Genomic DNA, 22,582 nt, shown 5'->3' on the forward strand with positions numbered 1-22,582 from the left:
GGATTATTCCATCACCGATTTGCTTTACCTTCTCCCAGGGAGCATTGCATGGCATATACAAGACTGCGGTCCTCTACACATTACCCTCCCATATTCACACCTAGGTAGACATCCCCTTTAACCACGCTAAAAAAAATCTCCTTTGATGATGATGATCTTCTCATTAGATCTGCCTATACGACAGGTCAGAAGGTGCATTCAGACGGAACGCATCACTAAATTATAGTCTTGTTTTCTTGCTGACTAAAAGACGTTTGGGATACAGAAGAGAGCTTCTCTTTGGGATGGTCACAGCTGGGTGTTAACACATGACAAGTCAAGCACAAAACCTGGGTGATCCTGCGTAATCAAAGGCTCATGAGCAACGTTCTGCTGTCATGAACAAGGCCAGATTTGTTTGGGTCAAATCTGGTCGTTGGAAATACCTTGAAAACTTAATGCAAATATTAAGGCTCATACCAATAAAAGTGAAACAAGAATTGAAAAATGGAACGGAGCTCTGGCACACCCTGAAGTGAGGGCAGCGGTGCTCGCACATGTGCCACGCTGCTCCATTTATTTCAAATTGCACCGCAAGAGAGAGCCTTTGCCACTGATGCTGCCCTCACTTCACAACGTGCTGGTGTCCTGTTCTTAGAACCCGCAGAGTTACCAACTAAGGGACAACCAATATGGTGGCCGCTGTGTGCCCCATTGTCACCAAACTTTCTCAGACTTCAGAATAGCTAATCTGTGTGTCCCCATCAAGGCCATATGGAAGATTTATCAATGACGGTTGGGTGACAATCCCTGTAAAAAACTGTACTAGTGTCACTGGTGGAATTAGTGGTCACTGGGCTTTTCAGGTAATGGCTACAAAATAGAAGGGTTATTCCATCTTATTAGGTGATGATAACATTGGGTTGGGATGCCATCACATTCTGATTGGTGGGGGTCCAGTCACTGGGACACCAAACACCAGAGCTCCATGCATGAATGGAGTGGCAGTTGCGCATGTGCGTTGTTGCTCCGTGCATTTCAACGGGAGCGCTGCAGACAACCAAATTCAAGGGCTCAACAAACTCTAGCGCTCCTATTGAAATTGATAAGAGTGGCAAAACATGTGTCCTCCGTTTCTGACAACGGGGATCCCATAGGTCCCTGTATGAATGGATCAGTGGGAGTCCCAGCAGTCAGAGCCCACAATCAAAACGTTGTCCCCTATCCTGTGGGTAGGGGGTAACTTTCTACCTGGGCACAACCCCCTTTAAGGCACAACTTCCTACTTCATCTACATCGGTGACCTGCTGCTCTACATAATGCTTCGTTGTTGTAACCTTTTGGCACTGTGCTCCTTCTATGAGCCATTACTAGGCGGTCACACACACACCATCACGGGGCTTTAGTCTGAAGGCGGTTGGAAGTTTTAATGTGTCATACACATCTTTTGTTCTCTAACAGCAAAGAAGAACTAAAATCAAATGAACGACCGTAAAATAGAAGAGGTTAAATGCTAAATATTCAGACTCAGCATGATCCTAAGGAAAGAGCAATAAAAAACCTAAAAAGGGGTTATAATAAGGCAAGAAACATGCTAGGGGTCCGATGACTTCCTAATTTAAAGAAAAAACAGCTTGTCGCACAACTGTATCGACGGCTCGTGGTGGAGAAACTGGCCGGACAGAAAGGCCAGCTTGTGGGCATACTTGCAGGGGGCTGGCACTCTGATGGTACCAGGCCAGTTCCAGTACATGTGGCACAGCTTGAAAGTCAACCTGGAAATAGAAATAAAAAATGAAACAGAAAATTATTAAATTTCAGATGAAAAATGAACAATACAGAGAAGATAAAAGAGTTAATAATATATCACAAGAACGGCAATGTGAGGACCAAAGCTGCTCACAGCCCTAAGATGACGGCCAGAAGAATGATGTCTGGCCATAACTTATCATCCAAGTAATATGCAACATGCGACTATTCCCATTGCCTGGGGTGGAGTGGATGCAAGACCCTTCTAGAGCAGGCCAGAGGAAAACAGGCTAAAGATTAAAGGTCCTTTTAGACGGGCCAAGAATGGACACCCTGAACCCCGTGCCCATCGATGTGTTGATCACTGCTGGTTCCCTGCCATCGCCACATGCAGAGGCTTGCCCTGTGAAGACGAATGATCGCTAATACAGTTTGTCTGCAGACATCCCTGTTAATAAAGGAGGATATGCAGCCGATGAGCGAGCATTCTTATATATGTTTGCTGAAAAGAGCCGATCAGGTAATGAACAAGCACTTACTAGGCCATCGGCCAACTGTTGGTCCTGTTAGTTGGGCGACGATCAGGCTCTGTAAAAGGCCCTTATAAGTTATCCGCCTCAAGTCGGTCAGCCGTTACGTGATAAACGGCTATATAAAGTTTACAGGGCACCGCCGATGCTCCGTCAATAGAACAACATTCCCTTTTTGGGGCTTAATGGAAAACCCCACCATCTGTTAATGACAGATTTCCATCTCCGCTCACAAGTGACTAAAGTTTGGGCTACATGTTGCATTAGGTTACTGCAGCTTGTATGCAACCTCAACGTCAGAGGAAAACACGCGCACAATGTTAGTGTCGGAGGAAAGAGTCTGGCCAAAAACTCAAGATGGTAATAATGGGAGTAAACAGTAACGCCATTGTTACCTGCGAACGCCTGGTTCTCACGAGCGACCATGCCACCATAAGAGCCTTAGGCCGGTCTCACACGACCGGATTTGAATTGCGGATTCGATTTTTCTTTCACACTTGCAGATACGAACTGTGTATTCTGCAAGCGTAAGGGAAAAAAAAACCGCAGCATGCTCCATTTTGATGTCAATAGAGGATTCTGACCCGCAGGTCATATGCAATTATCATTGTGTCTGGGCTGCGGGTACCTGCTTCATCGCTAAGCGACGGCGTGGGAAATACAAACAAATAAACAACCTGCACTATGTATGACCACCTGCGTGCCTCTGCGGTCATCCGCAATACAGGTAAGTGCCGTACGCAGGGTCACTGGCCAGGCTCACATACGGAATCTGCTGCAGGCCTCCCGCATGCGGAATCATGAAGCTTACAATGAGGGAGTTTTAACGGCTCATGGGGAAGATTCAGCAAAACTAGTGTAGAGGAGAAGCAGAGGAAGTGCTCACAGCGACAAGTGGGGCTGCCGATTTCACTATCCAATATTTCCCTTCCGTCTGTTTTGTTAAGTTTGCTTAACCCCATCAGTTCTGAGAATTCTTTTGTGTTTGAGTAGCCATTTGAGGGCTTGTTTGCTGCAGGAAGGGTTGTGGCTTGGACAGAACTCTTTAGATTCAGATATTGTGTTAAGACGACCTCTCTGGGCACCTCTGCGTCTTACCTCTGTAGATGATCAGGGCTAAGTTTGGGGGTGTTCAGCACACATACATAGTGAGTAGGAATGCCACAGCCCTGTCTCACATGGTGAGAGAGTAAGAAGAAATCCACCCTACAGAATGAGAAACAATAGGTTAGCAGGCTTATCATTGCAAGGTGTACGCCAGTAGGTTACAGTGATGCATATGAACTCACCGGTCACGGGAGGTGACAGTATGGTCCAAGACTGTCCCCGGTGCAGGAGTCACAAACTCCCCGGTACTGGAACAGTACATATTAGTGGAAACTCTCTTCTGCACCACAATCACCACCATGCGGGGTGAATAGTTCTCAAATGTACTGAAGCAGGTCTGTAGCTGCGGGATCTCATAGTTCTGCACTATGTTTAGCTGACTGTCCGACACGCCATCTCGGTACACCACTATCTTCTCCGGCAGTGTATGGTTCACCTACACGGAGAGCGAACTATTAACGCGTTCTCTTTCAGCAGTCGTCATCATAATATAACAGATAAAATATCCTACGAGGTAAACGTTCTACAATATATGTATTAAGTAATGATCGACCGTTCATTCCAATACTGCCGATCGTCTACCGCATGTGAACGGCACCAACGAGCGTCGAGGCTGAATGTCGATCCATTTCTAACCTCATGGAACTTCTGCAAGGCGTTCACTAGACACAGCTTTAAACCGTCCATGATTTCCTGATGAGGAAGCTGGAAAACCACGCGCGAGTACCAACGGGTCAAGCAACTACGAGGAAATCACAAGTACTTGTGTTAGATTGCTTTCATGCTGTTAAAACGCTTTTCAGATCTATCTATTTCTTCCTGAGAAACTTGGCCCAGCTGGGTGGTGACATTTGGTAAAGATGGCCATACCGATGGTCTCCCATCTTTTCCAGAAACAGAGGTAATCAAGAGTTGGCTTAATACAAATGTTTCACCACTTGGAAGAAGAAAAGAACAAATAGAATTAACCCCTTCAGTGGCGGGTTTCTTACCACGCTTTCAGACCCACCAGGGCAGGTTTTTTAAATGGGCTAATCATTTAATTTCCAGTCACGTTCCAAAAGCCATAACGTTTTCATTTTTCCATTGACACGGCCGTATGAGGGCTTGTTTTTTGTGGCATCATTTTTGGGTATATATAATGTATTGCATAACTTTTGTAAAAAAAACTTTTGCAATAAATAGCGATCAAAAAGTTGTATGTAATTCGAATTGGTACTAACATAAACTACAGGACATCCTGCAAAAACGGAGCCCTCGCACGACTACGTTGATGGAAAAATAAAAAAGTTATTTCGCGAAGAAGATGGCGGCAGAAGATAATTCTAAAAAATTAAATGTCTTTGTTTTTTTGCTAAAGTACTTTTTTTTTTTCAAACAAAAAAAAAAAACCTATACAAGTTTGGTATCGTAGTAATCGTACTGACCCATAGAATAAAGTTACCATGTCATTTTTGTTGCAGTGTGTACGCACTGAAAGATGGCGGAATGGCGGTTTTTTCCCCTCATTTTACTCCACTTAGAATTTTTAAAAAGTTTTTCAGTACATTATATGATACTTTAAATAGCACCATTGAAAAATACAACTCGTCCCGCAAAAAACAAGTCCTCAGACAGCGACGTCGCTGAATAAATAAAGGAGTTATGATTATTTAAAAGGGGGAGGGGAAAAAAAGGGGGGGGGGGTCGCGTCATGAAGGGGTTAAATAATGCACTAACTTCCTTGTCTGGGTCATTACGAACGCAGGGATACCACATGTGTAATTTTGTTTTTAGCTTTTTATTTTTTACAAAGTAAAGGGAGAAAGGTCGGGGTTTGGTGTTTTTAGGTTTATTTATTTTTTTATAATTTTTTTACAATTTTTTTTTTTTTACTTTTTAAAATTTTTTGTCCCTTTAGGGGATTTGCATAATACTTTTTTTTATTCTTCTAATACTCTGCTATGCCTCAGCATAGCAGGGTATTAGACAGACTATGATGCTCAGACAGAGTCTGAGTGTCATAGCCTAAGCTGGCAGACCCGGAGCCTATATTCAAGCCTCTGGGCGCCACAGGGACCCATCAGGATTCCCTGATCACATTGTGGGGGGTCCGATGGTAACAGCCCTTTACATGCTGTGGTGACACAGACCGCGGCATGTAAAGGGTTAACACAGCAGAGATCAGAGGTTTTCTCCGTTCTCTGCTATAAGAGCTGGTGCCCGGCTATCCTCTGACAGTCGATCACCAGCTCTCCCTGCCAAGGGGACCATCGGCTGGCTTCTGACAAGCTGAGGGTCGCCGTGGCAACCTGTAAACAAATAAGTGCTGGAGTTTAAAAAAAAGAAGTGGGAAGTTGCTGGCAGATCGGTTATATCTTCCTGCTTCTTTTTTTAAAGTCCTGCACTGTTCTGTATGGAACTGTGCAGGCAGAACACAATGCCACAGCTTATGGCATTGTGTTCTCCAGGTCCCATAGTGAGACATAGCCTGGAAATCTTCTGGACTATATCAGTATGGGCAGTGGAGCTCGTCCCAGAAAATTTATGGGTGTGCCACTCAAGGAGTTAAAGCGTCTTTGTTGCAAGAATAAAAGTGTACATAAGAGATGTATACAATAGCTATAAGATACTAGTGATCGACCTCCACTACAGAAGCAGAAGGGTACTATGTACATTGCCTAGCATCCAGCTCGATTTGGAGTTCTGTTTGTGAGTCAGAAACTACCTAGTGACACTGCCAGGATTGCTGATCGATTGAGTAGATGACAGCAATCCTCACAATTTTCCTCCCAAATTACCTTTTCAGTTGGATATCAGGTAAAGTATACAACCACCCAAAATATGGTCTTGTTTAACCAAATACAATGATAACTTAACTTTCATAAGTATCTTATATGAAGGCATCACTCATGATGGAAATACAAGGAATCAGATATCTAGATTTCTCTCTGTACACATATTTACTAAAGACAATTGTATAAGCAGCAAACGTATATGAACCCAAGTTGGACACTTCAGGGGTCTGTAAAGTAGTAGCAGATACTTACTGGTTCATGCTGGCCACAAATCCTGTAACTGACCGTAAGCCTTGACTGGGGTCATGATAAACATCCATTCCGATGACCATCATGGATTTCTAGGTGGAAAAGAGTTCAAAGCAGAAGTATAAAATCTAACTGAGGACAGTGCAATATGGTGTCAGATATTCCTCAATACGCATCAGTCACAGTAGACAGATCTCTCCTTGTAATTTATTTCATCGAAGAATCATCTATTCTTCCTAATTGTCTTCAAGATCACTCCTTGTAGGCTTTAACTGCAGCGATCACTTTGGTATGACTGAGATATTTTAAGGCACATTAGAAAATGAGCTGGACTTCTAAAATGCTCATTTTACTATAAGCGCAGCTTCACACTTCTCTTCCTGCTTCTAAGGGCTGACATGGAGAAATCCAGGACAAGCACGAGGCAAGGTGAGCAGAGTGAAGCAGAATCTCATAGGATACACTGAGACTCTGCAGGGTGTAGCAGAATCTCATAGGATACACTGAGACTCTGCAGGGTGAAGCAGAATCTCATAGGATACACTGAGACTCTGCAGGGTGACGCAGAATGTCATAGGATACACTGAGACTCTGCAGGGTGAAGCAGAATCTCATAGGATACACTGAGACTCTGCAGGGTGAAGCAGAATCTCATAGGATACACAGACTCTGCAGGGTGAAGCAGAATCTCATAGGATACACAGACTCTGCAGGGGGAAGCAGAATCTCATAGGATACACCGAGACTCTGCAGGGGGAAGCAGAATCTCATAGGATACAGACTCTGCAGGGGGAAGCAGAATCTCATAGGATACACAGACTCTGCAGGGGGAAGCAGAATCTCATAGGATACACTGAGACTCTGTAGGGGGAAGCAGAATCTCATAGGATACATTGAGACTCTGCAGGGGGAAGCAGAATCTCATAGGATACACTGAGACTCTGCAGGGTGAAGCAGAATGTCATAGGATACACAGAGACTCTGCAGGGTGAAGCAGAATCTCATAGGATACACAGACTCTGCAGGGTGAAGCAGAATCTCATAGGATACACAGACTCTGCAGGGGGAAGCAGAATCTCATAGGATACACCGAGACTCTGCAGGGGAAAGCAGAATCTCATAGGATACAGACTCTGCAGGGGGAAGCAGAATCTCATAGGATACACTGAGACTCTGCAGGGGGAAGCAGAATCTCATAGGATACACTGAGACTCTGTAGGGGGAAGCAGAATCTCATAGGATATATTGAGACTCTGCAGGGGGAAGCAGAATCTCATAGGATACACTGAGACTCTGCAGGGGGAAGCAGAATCTCATAGGATACACTGAGACTCTGCAGGGTGAAGCAGAATGTCATAGGATACACTGAGACTCTGCAGGGTGAAGCAGAATGTCATAGGATACACTGAGACTCTGCAGGGTGAAGCAGAATCTCATAGGATACACAGAGACTCTGCAGGGTGAAGCAGAATCTCATAGGATACACAGACTCTGCAGGGTGAAGCAGAATCTCATAGGATACACAGACTCTGCAGGGGGAAGCAGAATCTCATAGGATACACCGAGACTCTGCAGGGGGAAGCAGAATCTCATAGGATACAGACTCTGCAGGGGGAAGCAGAATCTCATAGGATACACTGAGACTCTGTAGGGGGAAGCAGAATCTCATAGGATACATTGAGACTCTGCAGGGGGAAGCAGAATCTCATAGGATACACTGAGACTCTGCAGGGGGAAGCAGAATCTCATAGGATACACTGAGACTCTGCAGGGGGAAGCAGAATCTCATAGGATACACTGAGACTCTGCAGGGTGAAGCAGAATCTCATAGGATACACTGAGACTGCAGGGTGAAGCAGAATCTCATAGGATACACTGAGACTCTGCAGGGTGAAGCAGAATCTCATAGGATACACTGAGACTCTGCAGGGTGAAGCAGAATCTCATAGGATACACTGAGACTCTGCAGGGTGAAGCAGAATCTCATAGGATACACTGAGACTCTGCAGGGTGAAGCAGAATCTCATAGGATACACTGAGACTCTGCAGGGTGAAGCAGAATCTCATAGGATACACAGACTCTGCAGGGGGAAGCAGAATCTCATAGGATACACCGAGACTCTGTAGGGGGAAGCAGAATCTCATAGGATACAGACTCTGCAGGGGGAAGCAGAATCTCATAGGATACACTGAGACTCTGCAGGGGGAAGCAGAATCTCATAGGATACACTGAGACTCTGTAGGGGGAAGCAGAATCTCATAGGATACACTGAGACTCTGCAGGGGGAAGCAGAATCTCATAGGATACACTGAGACTCTGCAGGGGGAAGCAGAATCTCATAGGATACACTGAGACTCTGCAGGGTGAAGCAGAATGTCATAGGATACACTGAGACTCTGCAGGGGGAAGCAGAATCTCATAGGATACACTGAGACTCTGCAAGGTGAAGCAGAATCTCATAGGATACACAGACTCTGCAGGGTGAAGCAGAATCTCATAGGATACACAGACTCTGCAGGGGGAAGCAGAATCTCATAGGATACACCGAGACTCTGCAGGGGGAAGCAGAATCTCATAGGATACAGACTCTGCAGGGGGAAGCAGAATCTCATAGGATACACTGAGACTCTGTAGGGGGAAGCAGAATCTCATAGGATACATTGAGACTCTGCAGGGGGAAGCAGAATCTCATAGGATACACTGAGACTCTGCAGGGGGAAGCAGAATCTCATAGGATACACTGAGACTCTGCAGGGGGAAGCAGAATCTCATAGGATACACTGAGACTCTGCAGGGTGAAGCAGAATCTCATAGGATACACTGAGACTCTGCAGGGTGAAGCAGAATGTCATAGGATACACTGAGACTCTGCAGGGTGAAGCAGAATGTCATAGGATACACTGAGACTCTGCAGGGTGAAGCAGAATCTCATAGGATACACAGAGACTCTGCAGGGTGAAGCAGAATCTCATAGGATACACAGACTCTGCAGGGTGAAGCAGAATCTCATAGGATACACAGACTCTGCAGGGGGAAGCAGAATCTCATAGGATACACCGAGACTCTGCAGGGGGAAGCAGAATCTCATAGGATACAGACTCTGCAGGGGGAAGCAGAATCTCATAGGATACACTGAGACTCTGTAGGGGGAAGCAGAATCTCATAGGATACATTGAGACTCTGCAGGGGGAAGCAGAATCTCATAGGATACACTGAGACTCTGCAGGGGGAAGCAGAATCTCATAGGATACACTGAGACTCTGCAGGGGGAAGCAGAATCTCATAGGATACACTGAGACTCTGCAGGGTGAAGCAGAATCTCATAGGATACACTGAGACTGCAGGGTGAAGCAGAATCTCATAGGATACACTGAGACTCTGCAGGGTGAAGCAGAATCTCATAGGATACACTGAGACTCTGCAGGGTGAAGCAGAATCTCATAGGATACACTGAGACTCTGCAGGGTGAAGCAGAATCTCATAGGATACACTGAGACTCTGCAGGGTGAAGCAGAATCTCATAGGATACACTGAGACTCTGCAGGGTGAAGCAGAATCTCATAGGATACACAGACTCTGCAGGGGGAAGCAGAATCTCATAGGATACACCGAGACTGTAGGGGGAAGCAGAATCTCATAGGATACAGACTCTGCAGGGGGAAGCAGAATCTCATAGGATACACTGAGACTCTGCAGGGGGAAGCAGAATCTCATAGGATACACTGAGACTCTGTAGGGGGAAGCAGAATCTCATAGGATACACTGAGACTCTGCAGGGGGAAGCAGAATCTCATAGGATACACTGAGACTCTGCAGGGGGAAGCAGAATCTCATAGGATACACTGAGACTCTGCAGGGTGAAGCAGAATGTCATAGGATACACTGAGACTCTGCAGGGGGAAGCAGAATCTCATAGGATACACTGAGACTCTGCAAGGTGAAGCAGAATCTCATAGGATACACTGAGACTCTGCAGGGTGAAGCAGAATCTCATAGGATACACTGAGACTCTGCAGGGTGAAGCAGAATCTCATAGGATACACAGACTCTGCAGGGTGAAGCAGAATCTCATAGGATACACAGACTCTGCAGGGGGAAGCAGAATCTCATAGGATACACCGAGACTCTGCAGGGGGAAGCAGAATCTCATAGGATACAGACTCTGCAGGGGGAAGCAGAATCTCATAGGATACACTGAGACTCTGCAGGGTGAAGCAGAATCTCATAGGATACACTGAGACTCTGCAGGGTGAAGCAGAATCTCATAGGATACACCGAGACTCTGTAGGGTGAAGCAGAATCTCATAGGATACACCGAGACTCTGTAGGGTGAAGCAGAATCTCATAGGATACACAGAGACTCTGTAGGGTGAAGCAGAATCTCATAGGATACACCGAGACTCTGTAGGGTGAAGCAGAATGTCATAGAATACACAGACTCTGCAGGGTGAAGCAGAATGTCATAGGATACACTGAGACTCTGCAGGGGGAAGCAGAATCTCATAGGATACACTGAGACTCTGCAGGGGGAAGCAGAATCTCATAGGATACACTGAGACTCTGCAGGGTGAAGCAGAATGTCATAGGATACACAGACTCTGCAGGGTGAAGCAGAATGTCATAGGATACACTGAGACTCTGCAGGGGGAAGCAGCATGTCATAGGATACACTGAGACTCTGCAGGGGGAAGCAGAATGTCATAAGATACACTGAGACTCTGCAGGGTGAAGCAGAATGTCATAAGATACACTGAGACTCTGCAGGGTGAAGCAGAATCTCATAGGATACACTGAGACTCTGCAGGGTGAAGCAGAATGTCATAGGATACACAGACTCTGCAGGGTGAAGCAGAATGTCATAGGATACACTGAGACTCTGCAGGGGGAAGCAGCATGTCATAGGATACACTGAGACTCTGCAGGGGGAAGCAGAATGTCATAAGATACACTGAGACTCTGCAGGGTGAAGCAGAATGTCATAAGATACACTGAGACTCTGCAGGGTGAAGCAGAATGTCATAAGATACACTGAGACTCTGCAGGGTGAAGCAGAATGTCATAGGATACACTGAGACTCTGCAGAGTGAAGCAGAATGTCATAGGATACACTGAGACTCTGCAGGGTGAAGCAGAATCTCATAGGATACACTGAGACTCTGCAGGGTGAAGCAGAATCTCATAGGATACACTGAGACTCTGCAGGGTGAAGCAGAATCTCATAGGATACACTGAGACTCTGCAGGGTGAAGCAGAATCTCATAGGATACACTGAGACTCTGCAGGGTGAAGCAGAATCTCATAGGATACACTGAGACTCTGCAGGGTGAAGCAGAATCTCATAGGATACACCGAGACTCTGTAGGGTGAAGCAGAATCTCATAGGATACACCGAGACTCTGTAGGGTGAAGCAGAATCTCATAGGATACACAGAGACTCTGTAGGGTGAAGCAGAATCTCATAGGATACACCGAGACTCTGTAGGGTGAAGTAGAATCTCATAGGATACACCGAGACTCTGTAGGGTGAAGCAGAATCTCATAGGATACACCGAGACTCTGTAGGGTGAAGTAGAATCTCATAGGATACACCGAGACTCTGCAGGGGGAAGCAGAATCTCATAGGATACACCAGGCTCTGCAAGAGGAGTCAAGCAACAGCAGTTCCAGGCCACTGATCTATTATTTACTGCCCCTTAGACAGAACTCAAACCACAGCAAGTGCAGGGTGATGAGATGCCATTCTCTGTCTCTACAAAGCCAGAGATGGCTGCATTAGTTGAACCATATCAGAGGGTAAGGTGGAAACAAGATGGCAGGCAAGCCACAAATGGCACCAAATATAATTACACACACACACACACACACACACACACACGTCAGTTTTCTTTACCAACAGCCTATGCTACACTACATAGGCAAAATGTTTTTTGCTGCAGTGCAGTATAATACATTAAAACAAAAATATAAACACTCATTCGGTATCCACACCCCCATAATAACCTGAATAATTTAACAGAATAATCTGTGTGTGACATGAACAGTATAAATAAATGAAAAAAAAAAAAGATTTTGTACTTACCATAAAATCTCTCGTCCATTGGGGAACACAACTGAAGACCATGGGTATAGCTACTGCCACTAGGAGGCATACACTAAAGGCCCATTTACACACAAAGATTATAATCTTTCAAACGATTGAAAGTTTTAGCAATCTTTCTGAATAAAGTGTTAATGGCCACTGATGACCATTAACACTATCATTTTTATTTGCATGTAAAAGGACCTCCAGGAGCTGTTCGCAGAGCCCAGTGTGTGAATAATCCCATGCCCAGCTGTACGCACAGCAGCATTGTTCTTGTCGAGGCTGCTGGCTCCCCGTGGAGATAACAGCCTGCGGCCTACTGACAGATAACGCAAACTGTTTTATCTCCAGTATCTGAACAATGGATTTAAGTTCATCTAAAAATCATCACTCAAACGAAAAGTGCCCGATGCCATCATTTACATGTAATGACTATCGGTCAAATTTGGTCGTTTGAACAAATTTTGAGCGATAATCGCTGCGTGTAAATGGGCCTTAAGCAGAAAAAAGGTTAGCTCCTCCCACTAGCTATACCCCTCCTGCAGGCACCAAGCTACCTAGTTTATATGCAAGCGGTAAGAGCAGCAAAGCAGGATACGAAAAAAAGGAAATATAGTGATATGAAAATAAATATTAAAACTGCAATTCTGTGTTGCACCGTATGCATTTACAAGAAGAATGCTCCAAAAAGGAGGAATATATGTGAAAGTACTAACAACAGACTGGGTGGGTGCTGTGCCACCCAATGATCAAGACGCGAAAGAGATTTTACGGTAAGTACAAAAATCTTGTTTTCTCGTTTGTATCATTGGGGGGAGCACAGCTGAAGACCGTGGGACGTTCCAGAGCAGTCACTCGGAGATGGGGAAAGTATAGAAGGTTGCAAGCAGGCAGTTTATAGTGTTGAATACTCTTCGATCAAGGGAGCCATCCGCGGATGCAAAATTATGAACCTGGTAAAAAAAACTTTGAAAAGTTGTGCAAAGACGTCCATGTAACGGCTTTACACAGCTGCATAGTGGAAGCTCTGTTGTGTACCGCCCATGAGGCACCCACTGCCTGAGTAGAATGTGCCAAAACACAGAAGGGAGGCGCTCTGTCCGTGATCACTGCTGATCGGATCCAGTGAGAAATTACCCCCTTGGAAGCCACAAAGCCATGTCTTGGGCCATCGGCGATCACGAACAGAGAGTCAGGACGTCTGAAAAAGGTTGGCACTAGATCCAGTTTGTAAAAAATGCGTTCTCTCGGATGAACTGCGGAGAGGCAAAATGAAGGCAGGATGATGTCCTCATTGAGGTGGAATGCCAACACGAACTTAAGTAGAAAAGATGGTACAGGACATAGGACCACCTTGTCCTAATGAAAGCTGGTAAACTAAGGCTTGGACCACAAGGGACAAGCTCATAAACCCTGCGGATACAGGTGATGGCCACCAAGAAGGCCATCTTCCAAGTTAAAAGGAGAGCTGGAACTTCATTCAATGGCTTGAAGGTTGAGACTGTAGCACAGCCAGTACTAGATTAAGGTCCAAGGTGGGACAGGAGAATGGTATAGAGGGGCGGTGTGAGTGACGCCCTGTAGAAAAGTATGGATGGACGACTTTGATGCTGGGTGGCGATGTAAAAGTATAAGCTCAGGCTCATATCCAGACCCTCCTATAGGAAGGATAGGAGGTGGAATAAAGAAAAACGCATAGGATGGAAGTTGCGTTGTTTGCATCAGAGAACCTTTTCCAAACGCAATGATAAACCTAAGAGGAGAAGCGTTTCCTAGCCTTTATCATGGTGTGAATGACAGGTTTCGCAAATCCACGGGTTCTCAAGACCATGGCTTCAACCACCATGCCATTAAACGAAGCGTGGACAAGCTTGGGTGAAAAAGGGGTCCCTGTAAGAGAAGATCTTCTCGAAAAGAGCTGACAAGTAAGTTGATGAGATTCATGTACCACGTGCAGCAGGGCCAATCTGCAGCGATAATTACTGGGAGGCCTTCTATCCTTCTATCCTAAATCAACATAAGTCGTGTGATATTAGTGGGAATGGGGTGGGGAGACATATGGAAACCGGTCTGTCCATGAAATTAGTAGTGCATCCACAGCTCGAGCTTGAGGGTCCCGAGACCTGGACACAAAGATTGTCAGTTAGCAATTGATTCTGAACACCATCAAGAAAGTGCTCAAAACACTTTAGGATGTAGCATCTTATTCTCCAGAGTCAGATGTCTCTCTGCTGGGGAAGTCAGCTATCCACCCACGGTATGTTGACTACTGAGAGCGCTGGAAGATGATCTTTGGCCAACGTCAACTTTGCTGCTTCTGCCATGACCCTCGTCTTGCCTTAATGATTTCCGTACATGACAGCCTTAGAGTTGTCGGTTTGGAAACGAACTGGGAGCTCTGTCAGATGGAGTGCAAAGTGATGAAGCAAAGAGGAGAATGGCCTGATGTTCCAACATATTTATTGGTAGTGTGGACTTCTGCCTGATCCAAGTGCCTTGTGCCCTGAAACCTCACAGAGAACCGTGATAGTATCCGTAATAAGTACCTGCTATTGGAGGGTCAGAAAGGAGTACCCGAGATAGATCTATGGGGAGTCCAACCACCAAAGAAGGGAGCACTGTATCTGTAGTAAAATTTGGATCTTTCGATTGAGAGATTCCATGGATATGTCCCACTTCAAGAGATTGGTCCACTAGCGAGGCCGAGCGTGAAATTGGCCAAAAGAAAATCACCTCAACAGGAGGAGACCATCACCCCCAGTAATCTCATGCAGTGACGAATGGTCACGGGATTCAAAGTGTGCAGGGAGCATACGTGTTTCTATTGAAGTCGTTTTGGTGGTGGTAGTATTACATGGGCCTGAGCCGTGTCGAAGGGGAGTTCCAGAAAGTCCAAACGTTACAATGGTGAGAGGGAACTCTTAGGATGGTCGATGATTGATCCGAATCTGCACAGGGTGTCCAGACTTGTAGACTCTCCAGGTTGGCCAACCAGGTCAGAGGTTTTACCTTGATGTCATGATAGGGAATGGCTATTATCCCCTTGGAGTGAAGGATAGCCATCACTGATGCCAAAACCTTCATGAAGACTCAGGGGCCATGGCCAACCAGAATAGGACGACAGTAAATTGATATTGATTCAACCAGAAAGCGAAGCAGAGAAATCACTAATGCGCTCAACAGATGGGAACATGAAGATAGGCATCCTTTATGTCGATGGATGACAGAAACTCCTACGGCTCCATGGATGCAATGGCAGATCTCAGTGACTACATGAAAATGACAGACTTTACCATTCAACTTCTTCAGGTCTAGAATGGGCCTGGCAGTGCCATCCTTCTTGGGTACCAGGAAAAGATTGGCATAGAAACCTGAAAAAACATTGAGATGGAGGAACCTGGAACGATGACATCTTGTGGAGATAGATAATCTATTATCTGAGCCAAAGCCTTTAAAAGTAATCTAGGAATGCTGGAGACTAAGAAACGATCTGGAAAGAAGGCAGAGAATGCTATGGCATAGCCCGAAGAAATGACCTTCCCAACACAGGCGTCTGAGAAATGGGAGAGCAAAGTTTCTCTAAATAGCGTAAGTCGTACCCCCACCAGAACAGATAGAGTATTTGTCAGGGGCGTTCTATCCCCTGGTCAGGGTGTCATCGATCTCTGCACGAGATGGAAATACCTTCGGAAAACACTTTGGGTGCCTGAAGGAAAAAGCTCATTACCGACATAGTAGGCGTTTGATCTAATGCCTGAAGGGTATCCCTCACGGCAACTATCAGGCTATCTATCATAGTGGAGAGTTTAGTGGCCTCTTCAGAATCAGAAAAAGACATAGACAAACTGGAGCAAGTTCAGAGAAGAGTTACCTAGATGGTGAGCGGTCTGCAAATCATGTCCTATGAGGAACGGTTAAAGGATCTGGGAATGTTTAGCTTGCAAAAAAAAAAAAAAAAAGGCTGAGAGGAGACTTAATATCAGCATCAGATGTATCCAAATAGTATTTATTCCTCCATAAAAAACTGGCGATGTTTCGACCCGTGCAAGGGTCTTTATCAAGCTGGAAACTAAAAGGGAGGAGACACAAATTAGGTATTAGACAGTGAGGGTGATCAATGAGTGGGAACAGGTTACCAAGGGAGGTGGTGAGTTCTCCTTCAATGGAAGTGTTCAAACAAAGGCTGGACAAATATCTGTCTGGGATGATTTAGTGATCCTGCATTGAGCAGGGGGTTGGACCCGATGACCCTGGAGGTACCTTCCAACTCTACCATTCTATGATTTTGCACTCTGAGCGACTATTTTCTCTGGAGGGAGTTTCTGAGTGTGTTTCAGGAAAGGCTGGGTGGGATGACGATGCGGGGGATCTAAATGATTGCATTGAGTGAGAAGGCCTAGTTCTGTTCTGTGGTCTACCACGAGAAGAGTCCTGTGTGAAGGAGTCATCTCTGGCGGACGCGTTTAGAAATGGTTGACTTGTAAAATGGGCCAGACTTTCTAGAATTGTGAAAGATACCCTGGCAAGGTCCAAGACTGCCTGTGAAAGGGAGCATGCCCATTCGGTTCAACCATCTATGGGGGCAGGTTGGAAGAGGTACCAGTAGTCTGTTCTACGGCCGCCTGCCACACTGGAATGCAGTTAGGCCACAACGGTTCAAACTGGCCGCGTGTAAATATATTGTTGCAGCGAGAGTATGCACAGAATGTAGGTTTGGGCGGCCCGTCTGGAGTTGAACATAGGGCTAAAAAAGCCATGGACAGTATTTAATAGAACACTACTGTATAAGCCTACTGCATATAGGTACTGCAGGAGGGGCAATAGTGCAGGGGAGCTAGCCGTCAGGCAGCACTTACCCGGTCCGAGGTAGGTCTGGGGTATGCTGGACCCCTCTGTTAGAAGAGACTTCTTGTGGAATCCAATATGGGAGGCACAACAAGTCCCGGCAAGCCCACAAAAAAACTGTGGCTGAGGAAACAGGATGCAGGAAGGGGGGGCCTTGTTGAGCAGTAACTGCAGAGCCAATGGCAGCCCAGGAAGGAAGGCACGCTGGGCAGTGATTGGGGAGGAAAAGGAAGCCCTCCTTTCCATTGCTTTATGTTAAATACCGGAATAACCACGCCTTGGGAGTGGCCTGAATAGGCCTAGAGCGTGGGGCTGGATTAGTGGCGTTGACGGCAGTTCTCAGGTACAGGCTCGTGGCAGGCACAGAGGGACAAGTGGCATGGGTGGCTGCTCTGTGACCAGAAGTACCATCCGGCTGCAGAGAAATGTATGTGGCACCCGGTCCCTTATTGTGAAAGAGCAGAAGCTGATGAGAAAACCACCAGGAGGAAAAAACAGGCGAACACAGCAGTGGTCCCATGGCACAGATCAGCCGCTGAAGGTAGCTGGGGCCGCCAGGATCGAGTCTCCTGCCAACACCAGCAGCTAGCGTTAAGCCTCTGCACTTGTAACCGACCTAGTAGCACTGCTGAAGAGGTAAACCTGCAACCCTTCAGGCAAGTATGCCAGCATAAGGAGGGTGAGGGGAGAGTAGGAGATAGTTTTGAGGAAGGGAGTGCTCCCGAAAAGGGTGGACACTATAGTAGGCGGTGCACGTTCAAGTTGGTGCTTGAACATGCCTTTTTTTTTCTGAGGCAAGAAAAGTAGGCAATAGAAAGGTTAGCTCCGTTCTGTTTGCCCTCCTCGGTGGGGTAACAGGGAGAGTCCTGCTTCTGTCTATTCCCTGAATCCAAAAGGTTCTGAAGACCAATGGCACACGGGTCAGCCTCCTATGGACACCAAGCTAAAACTAGTTAGCTTGGTGCCCTGCAGGAGGGGTATAGCTAGTAGGAAGAGCTAACACTTTCTGCTTAGTGTCCTACTAGTAGCAGAAGCTATACCCACGGTCTTCATCTTTGTTCTTTAATAATACGAACGAGAAAAAGAAAAAACACTTATTATATTTATAGGCTGCAAAAATTATAAATTACACAGTAATTCATATGTACCCTTAAAAAGCACTGAAGTCCACAGCAATCCTTCTCTTCACACAAATACACAAAAGTACGTCTTGCTAGCTGGCCTCAACATGAGGACATTCACTACTCACCAATGGTATGTCAACACTCCAGAGCTCACCCCCCAGCTTGCAGTTCATCTGCAGTAGGATTTTTTGTGCTATGCTTCTCAGTTTCTGCGGATTAGAGATAGTTCTGGAGTTCACCACCTATTAAAGGGAAAAAGTATAAAAACGTACCTACAGTAGGCATGCTGGGTATAGGCTAAAATGGAAGGGACGAGGTAATGTTATGGGGTCACCTGCATGACTGCCTGCGCCTCAAGCACAAAAGGAAGTGAAGCAGCAGTTTTTATCAAACTAATTTAATCACGTTGCAGGCGCTTACACAAATACATACGGGATAGGGAATAACTGTCTGACTGGTGGCGGTATGACTGCTGGGACCCCGCCGATCATGAGAACGTAGGTCCCCATAGCCTGCTTTATTCCAATGAGACTGCCAGAGATAGTTGTGCAATCGAACTCCGCTATCTGTGGCAGTCCCACTAAAATGAATAGAGCGGGGGTGGGGGCGCGGCACACCTGTAATCACTACTCCATTCATTCGGGGGTGAACAAGACTTCTGTTCTCATGATCGCCAGATCTTCCAGCATTGATCAGACAGCTGTCCTCTATCTTATGGAAAGGGGGATAACATCATCTTACCAGAATATCCTTTAAGTAGAGTAATAAGGGACACATACATAACGGTAGGGTACCATTTACATGTGTAGTGCATTATAGGACACTGGAAGCGGAGCCTCACCTGAGAAGGGACGGGGTTCTGTACACAGCACAGCTTCTTTATGGCACCATAAAGGTCATCCCTAGTCCCAGATATAATGCAGACGATAAGCTGCACCTTCGCCTGTTGACCAACACAAAGAAACGTTAACACTGATAGATTACATTGGGTTGACATTACAAAGCATTGTAGGAATCCCTAAGAAATTTAATTTTACGGTTGAAATCAGGTGAAAAAAATACTTTTTGGAAAACAATCTCATTTTACGCAGCTGCAGCCCCATCTTCCTGTAGTGTATTCTGTAGGTGATGTCCAGACTGACTAGGAAGCAGCTCACTACCCATCTACATGCTACCATTCAAGCACACACAGCTACATGTAAAGCTGATGCCGCCTGCAACAGCCATGGCATATAAATATACCGATCCATGTTCGGGGGCAGCAGAGCGGGTCGGATTGTGAGGTGTAGTTCGGTTCCCATGGAGCATTATAATGTAATACTATGGTATTGCATTATACTCTATGAACAATCAAACGATCGCAGGTTCAAGTTCCCTGAGGCGAATAAAAAAAAAAAAATGTGAAAATTAGTTTTATTGTTAGAAAAACTTAAAAGTTAAAGGGGTTATCACGCGAAACAAAGTTGGGGTATACACTTCTGTATGGCCATATTAATGCACTTTGTAATATACATCGTGCATTAACCCTTTCCAATCCATTTATTTTTTCTCACCCATTCTCCCCAGCTCCAAATAAATTGAAGCTGGGAGAATGGGTGAGAAAAAATACATTTTCCCTGCACCCTCCTGAACTGACAGAGTTCAGGAGGGTGCAGGGAGGGACCTGCTTACCTGACCGGCGTCTTCTGCATTCTCCTTCTGCCTCCCGGCTCGGCGATCATGTGACCGCTGGGGTCAGGTGACACCTGGCGGTCACATGATCGCCGGGTCGGGAGACAGAAGGAGAATGCACAAGACGCCGGTCAGGTAAGCAGGTCCTTGCACGGTGCAGGCTCCCGGCTCGGAGTTCATGTGACCGCCGGGGGTCAGGTAACACCGGCGGTCACATGATCGCCGGCCGGAATCTATGCATTACATAGCGCTAATTGAGCGCTATGTAATGTGTAAAGGAGTGGGCAGAAAGGGTTAAAAACCCTTTCTGCCTTCTCCTCGGGGGTCCTCGATGACGACCAGTAAAGGAGTGCATCTGCACCCGATGTGTCTGACGATCGGGTGCAGATCCACTCCTGCACTGCAGTGTCGGGCCTGACCCGACATCGGAGCTGTGGAGGGAAATTATGATGTCGGGGCAGGCCCGACATTGGACTGGAAAGGGTTAATTATGAGCCATACAGAAGTTATTCACTTACCTGTTCCGTTGCTGGCGTCCTCGTCTCCATGGCTCCGTCTAATCTTCAGCGTCTAATCGCCCGATTAGACGCGCTTGCGCAGTCCGGTCTTCTTTCTTCTGAATGGGGCCGCTCGTGCCGGAGAGCTGCTCCTCGTAGCTCTGCCCCGTCACGTGTGCCGATTCCAGCCAATCAGGAGGCTGGAATCGGCAATGGACCGCACAGAAGACCTGCGGTCCACCGAGGGTGAAGATCCCGGCGGCCATCTTTGCAAGGTAAGTAAGAAGTCACCGGAGCGCGGGGATTCAGGTAAGCACTATCCGTTTTTTTTTTTTTTAAACCCTTGCATCGGGTTTGTCTCGCGCGGGACAACCCCTTTAAGTAAAAAAAAAACAACCACCCATATTTAGGATACAGAAAAAAATCAAAGCAAAATAAAAAACTCAACATATTTGGTATCGCTGGGTCCATAAAAGTTCGATTTAGCAAAGTAATATATTACTTGCCCCGTATGGTGAAGGTCATCAGAAAAAAAAAAAAGTTTAAAATACACAAATACCAGGATTGCGCTTTTTTGGTCACTCTGTCTCCAAGAAAAAAATTTAATACAGTAATCAAAGTAATCAAAAATCGTATGTACTCCAAAATGGTAGCAGTACAGCAAAAAATAAAACAAAAAAAACCACAATGTAAACTTGGTCTCACAGTAATCGTACTGACCCATAGAATAAAGGTATCACGTTATTTTGACGCATTGTGAACACCATAAAAACAAGACCACCCTCCCCCAAAGATGGTGGAATTGCATATATATATATTTTTTTTTTTATTATCTATTTTTTTAAATCTCACTCCTACTAATTTTTAAAAGTTTTTCAGTACATTGTTTGGTACATTAAATAACACCATTGAAAAATACTACTTGTCCCACAAAAACAAGCCCTCATACAGCGACGTTGATGGTTAACTAAAGGAGTTATGATTTTTTTGGCAGTGGGGAGGAAACAAAAAAATGTCCGCCTCCCTAATAGGTTAATAAGCTGAGTCCTTGTTCTGAGCTTAAAGCCTTGAGAGTGTTAACCCTTTAACTACTCAAGATCAGCAAGTGAATGTATTTGGGACGTTGAGCCCATCTACTGGCCGCGGTAGCAGTGTGTATCTGGAGGTGTATGGACTGTGTTAGGGTGCGACTTATGCTCAATTTACACCCAGAGTGGTAAGTAAGCACGAGACTGAGTCAAAATTGACTAACACCCTTGCAGTCGTACCCATATGAGGTGCTGGAAAGGTGTATACATGACACCTGGTGTCTCTAATAAAATGACTATCCAACGGATTTATTCAAGTTTGTCGCATAAATGTTTCAGTCTGGAACACGGTGGCAAGTAAAGGCATAGGATGTGGGCACAGAAGGGGCCTGATTCATATGCAGTGAGTGCTGGCTGTTTTATACAATCCTAGCCATTTAACCATTTAGCTACTGCAGTCAACAGCAACCATGGCATCTGAGTAGTTAGACAGGAGGCTCCCACTGTTCTCCGATTGGCCTCCTGCTACACAATCCCGGGGTGCTGAGGGGTTGTCATTGCAGTGGGAGGACTAGTGAAGACCCCCAGGCCTGCCATTTCAGTACTCCCATTGTTTAATATTACAGTTACTAAAAGTTTAAAGAGTAAAAAAATAAAAATAAAAAACCTTTACCCATTCAAAAAAATAAAAATAAATTAACAGTATTGGCATCACCATGTCTGTAAGTGTCCAAATTATTAAATATCACATTTATCCAGAACAATGAGCATGGCAGAAAAAAAACCTCCCAATATTAGAATGGACTGCCCCTGCCGATACATTCAATAATAAACTTGATGCCAAAAATTAAACGACTGCTGCAGCAAACCACCGATTTCAGGAATTACATGCAAATGTGACCCGCTGCAGCGGTTACCTGAATTCAGGTGCCATCGCTGGAGA

At 45.7% G+C, this 22,582-nt stretch overlaps 1 protein-coding gene across 1 annotated transcript in view; it reads right to left on the reverse strand.

Moving 5' to 3' along the window:
* Positions 1-1,320: 1,320 nt before the first annotated feature.
* Positions 1,321-22,582, reverse strand: part of PIWIL2 (piwi like RNA-mediated gene silencing 2) — a 117,643-nt gene continuing 96,381 nt past the window's right edge. The window contains exons 18-24 of the mRNA XM_066593461.1: positions 19,285-19,386; positions 18,569-18,685; positions 6,395-6,483; positions 4,002-4,107; positions 3,548-3,801; positions 3,357-3,464; positions 1,321-1,754 (exon numbers count right to left, since the gene is read on the reverse strand). Of these exons, the coding sequence (XP_066449558.1) occupies positions 1,598-1,754; positions 3,357-3,464; positions 3,548-3,801; positions 4,002-4,107; positions 6,395-6,483; positions 18,569-18,685; positions 19,285-19,386 (933 nt within the window). The 3' untranslated portion in view covers positions 1,321-1,597. The remainder of the gene's footprint in view (positions 1,755-3,356; positions 3,465-3,547; positions 3,802-4,001; positions 4,108-6,394; positions 6,484-18,568; positions 18,686-19,284; positions 19,387-22,582) is intronic.

This window comes from Eleutherodactylus coqui, chromosome 2 (genome assembly GCF_035609145.1).
Source record: "Eleutherodactylus coqui strain aEleCoq1 chromosome 2, aEleCoq1.hap1, whole genome shotgun sequence".
NCBI lineage: Eukaryota > Metazoa > Chordata > Amphibia > Anura > Eleutherodactylidae > Eleutherodactylus > Eleutherodactylus coqui.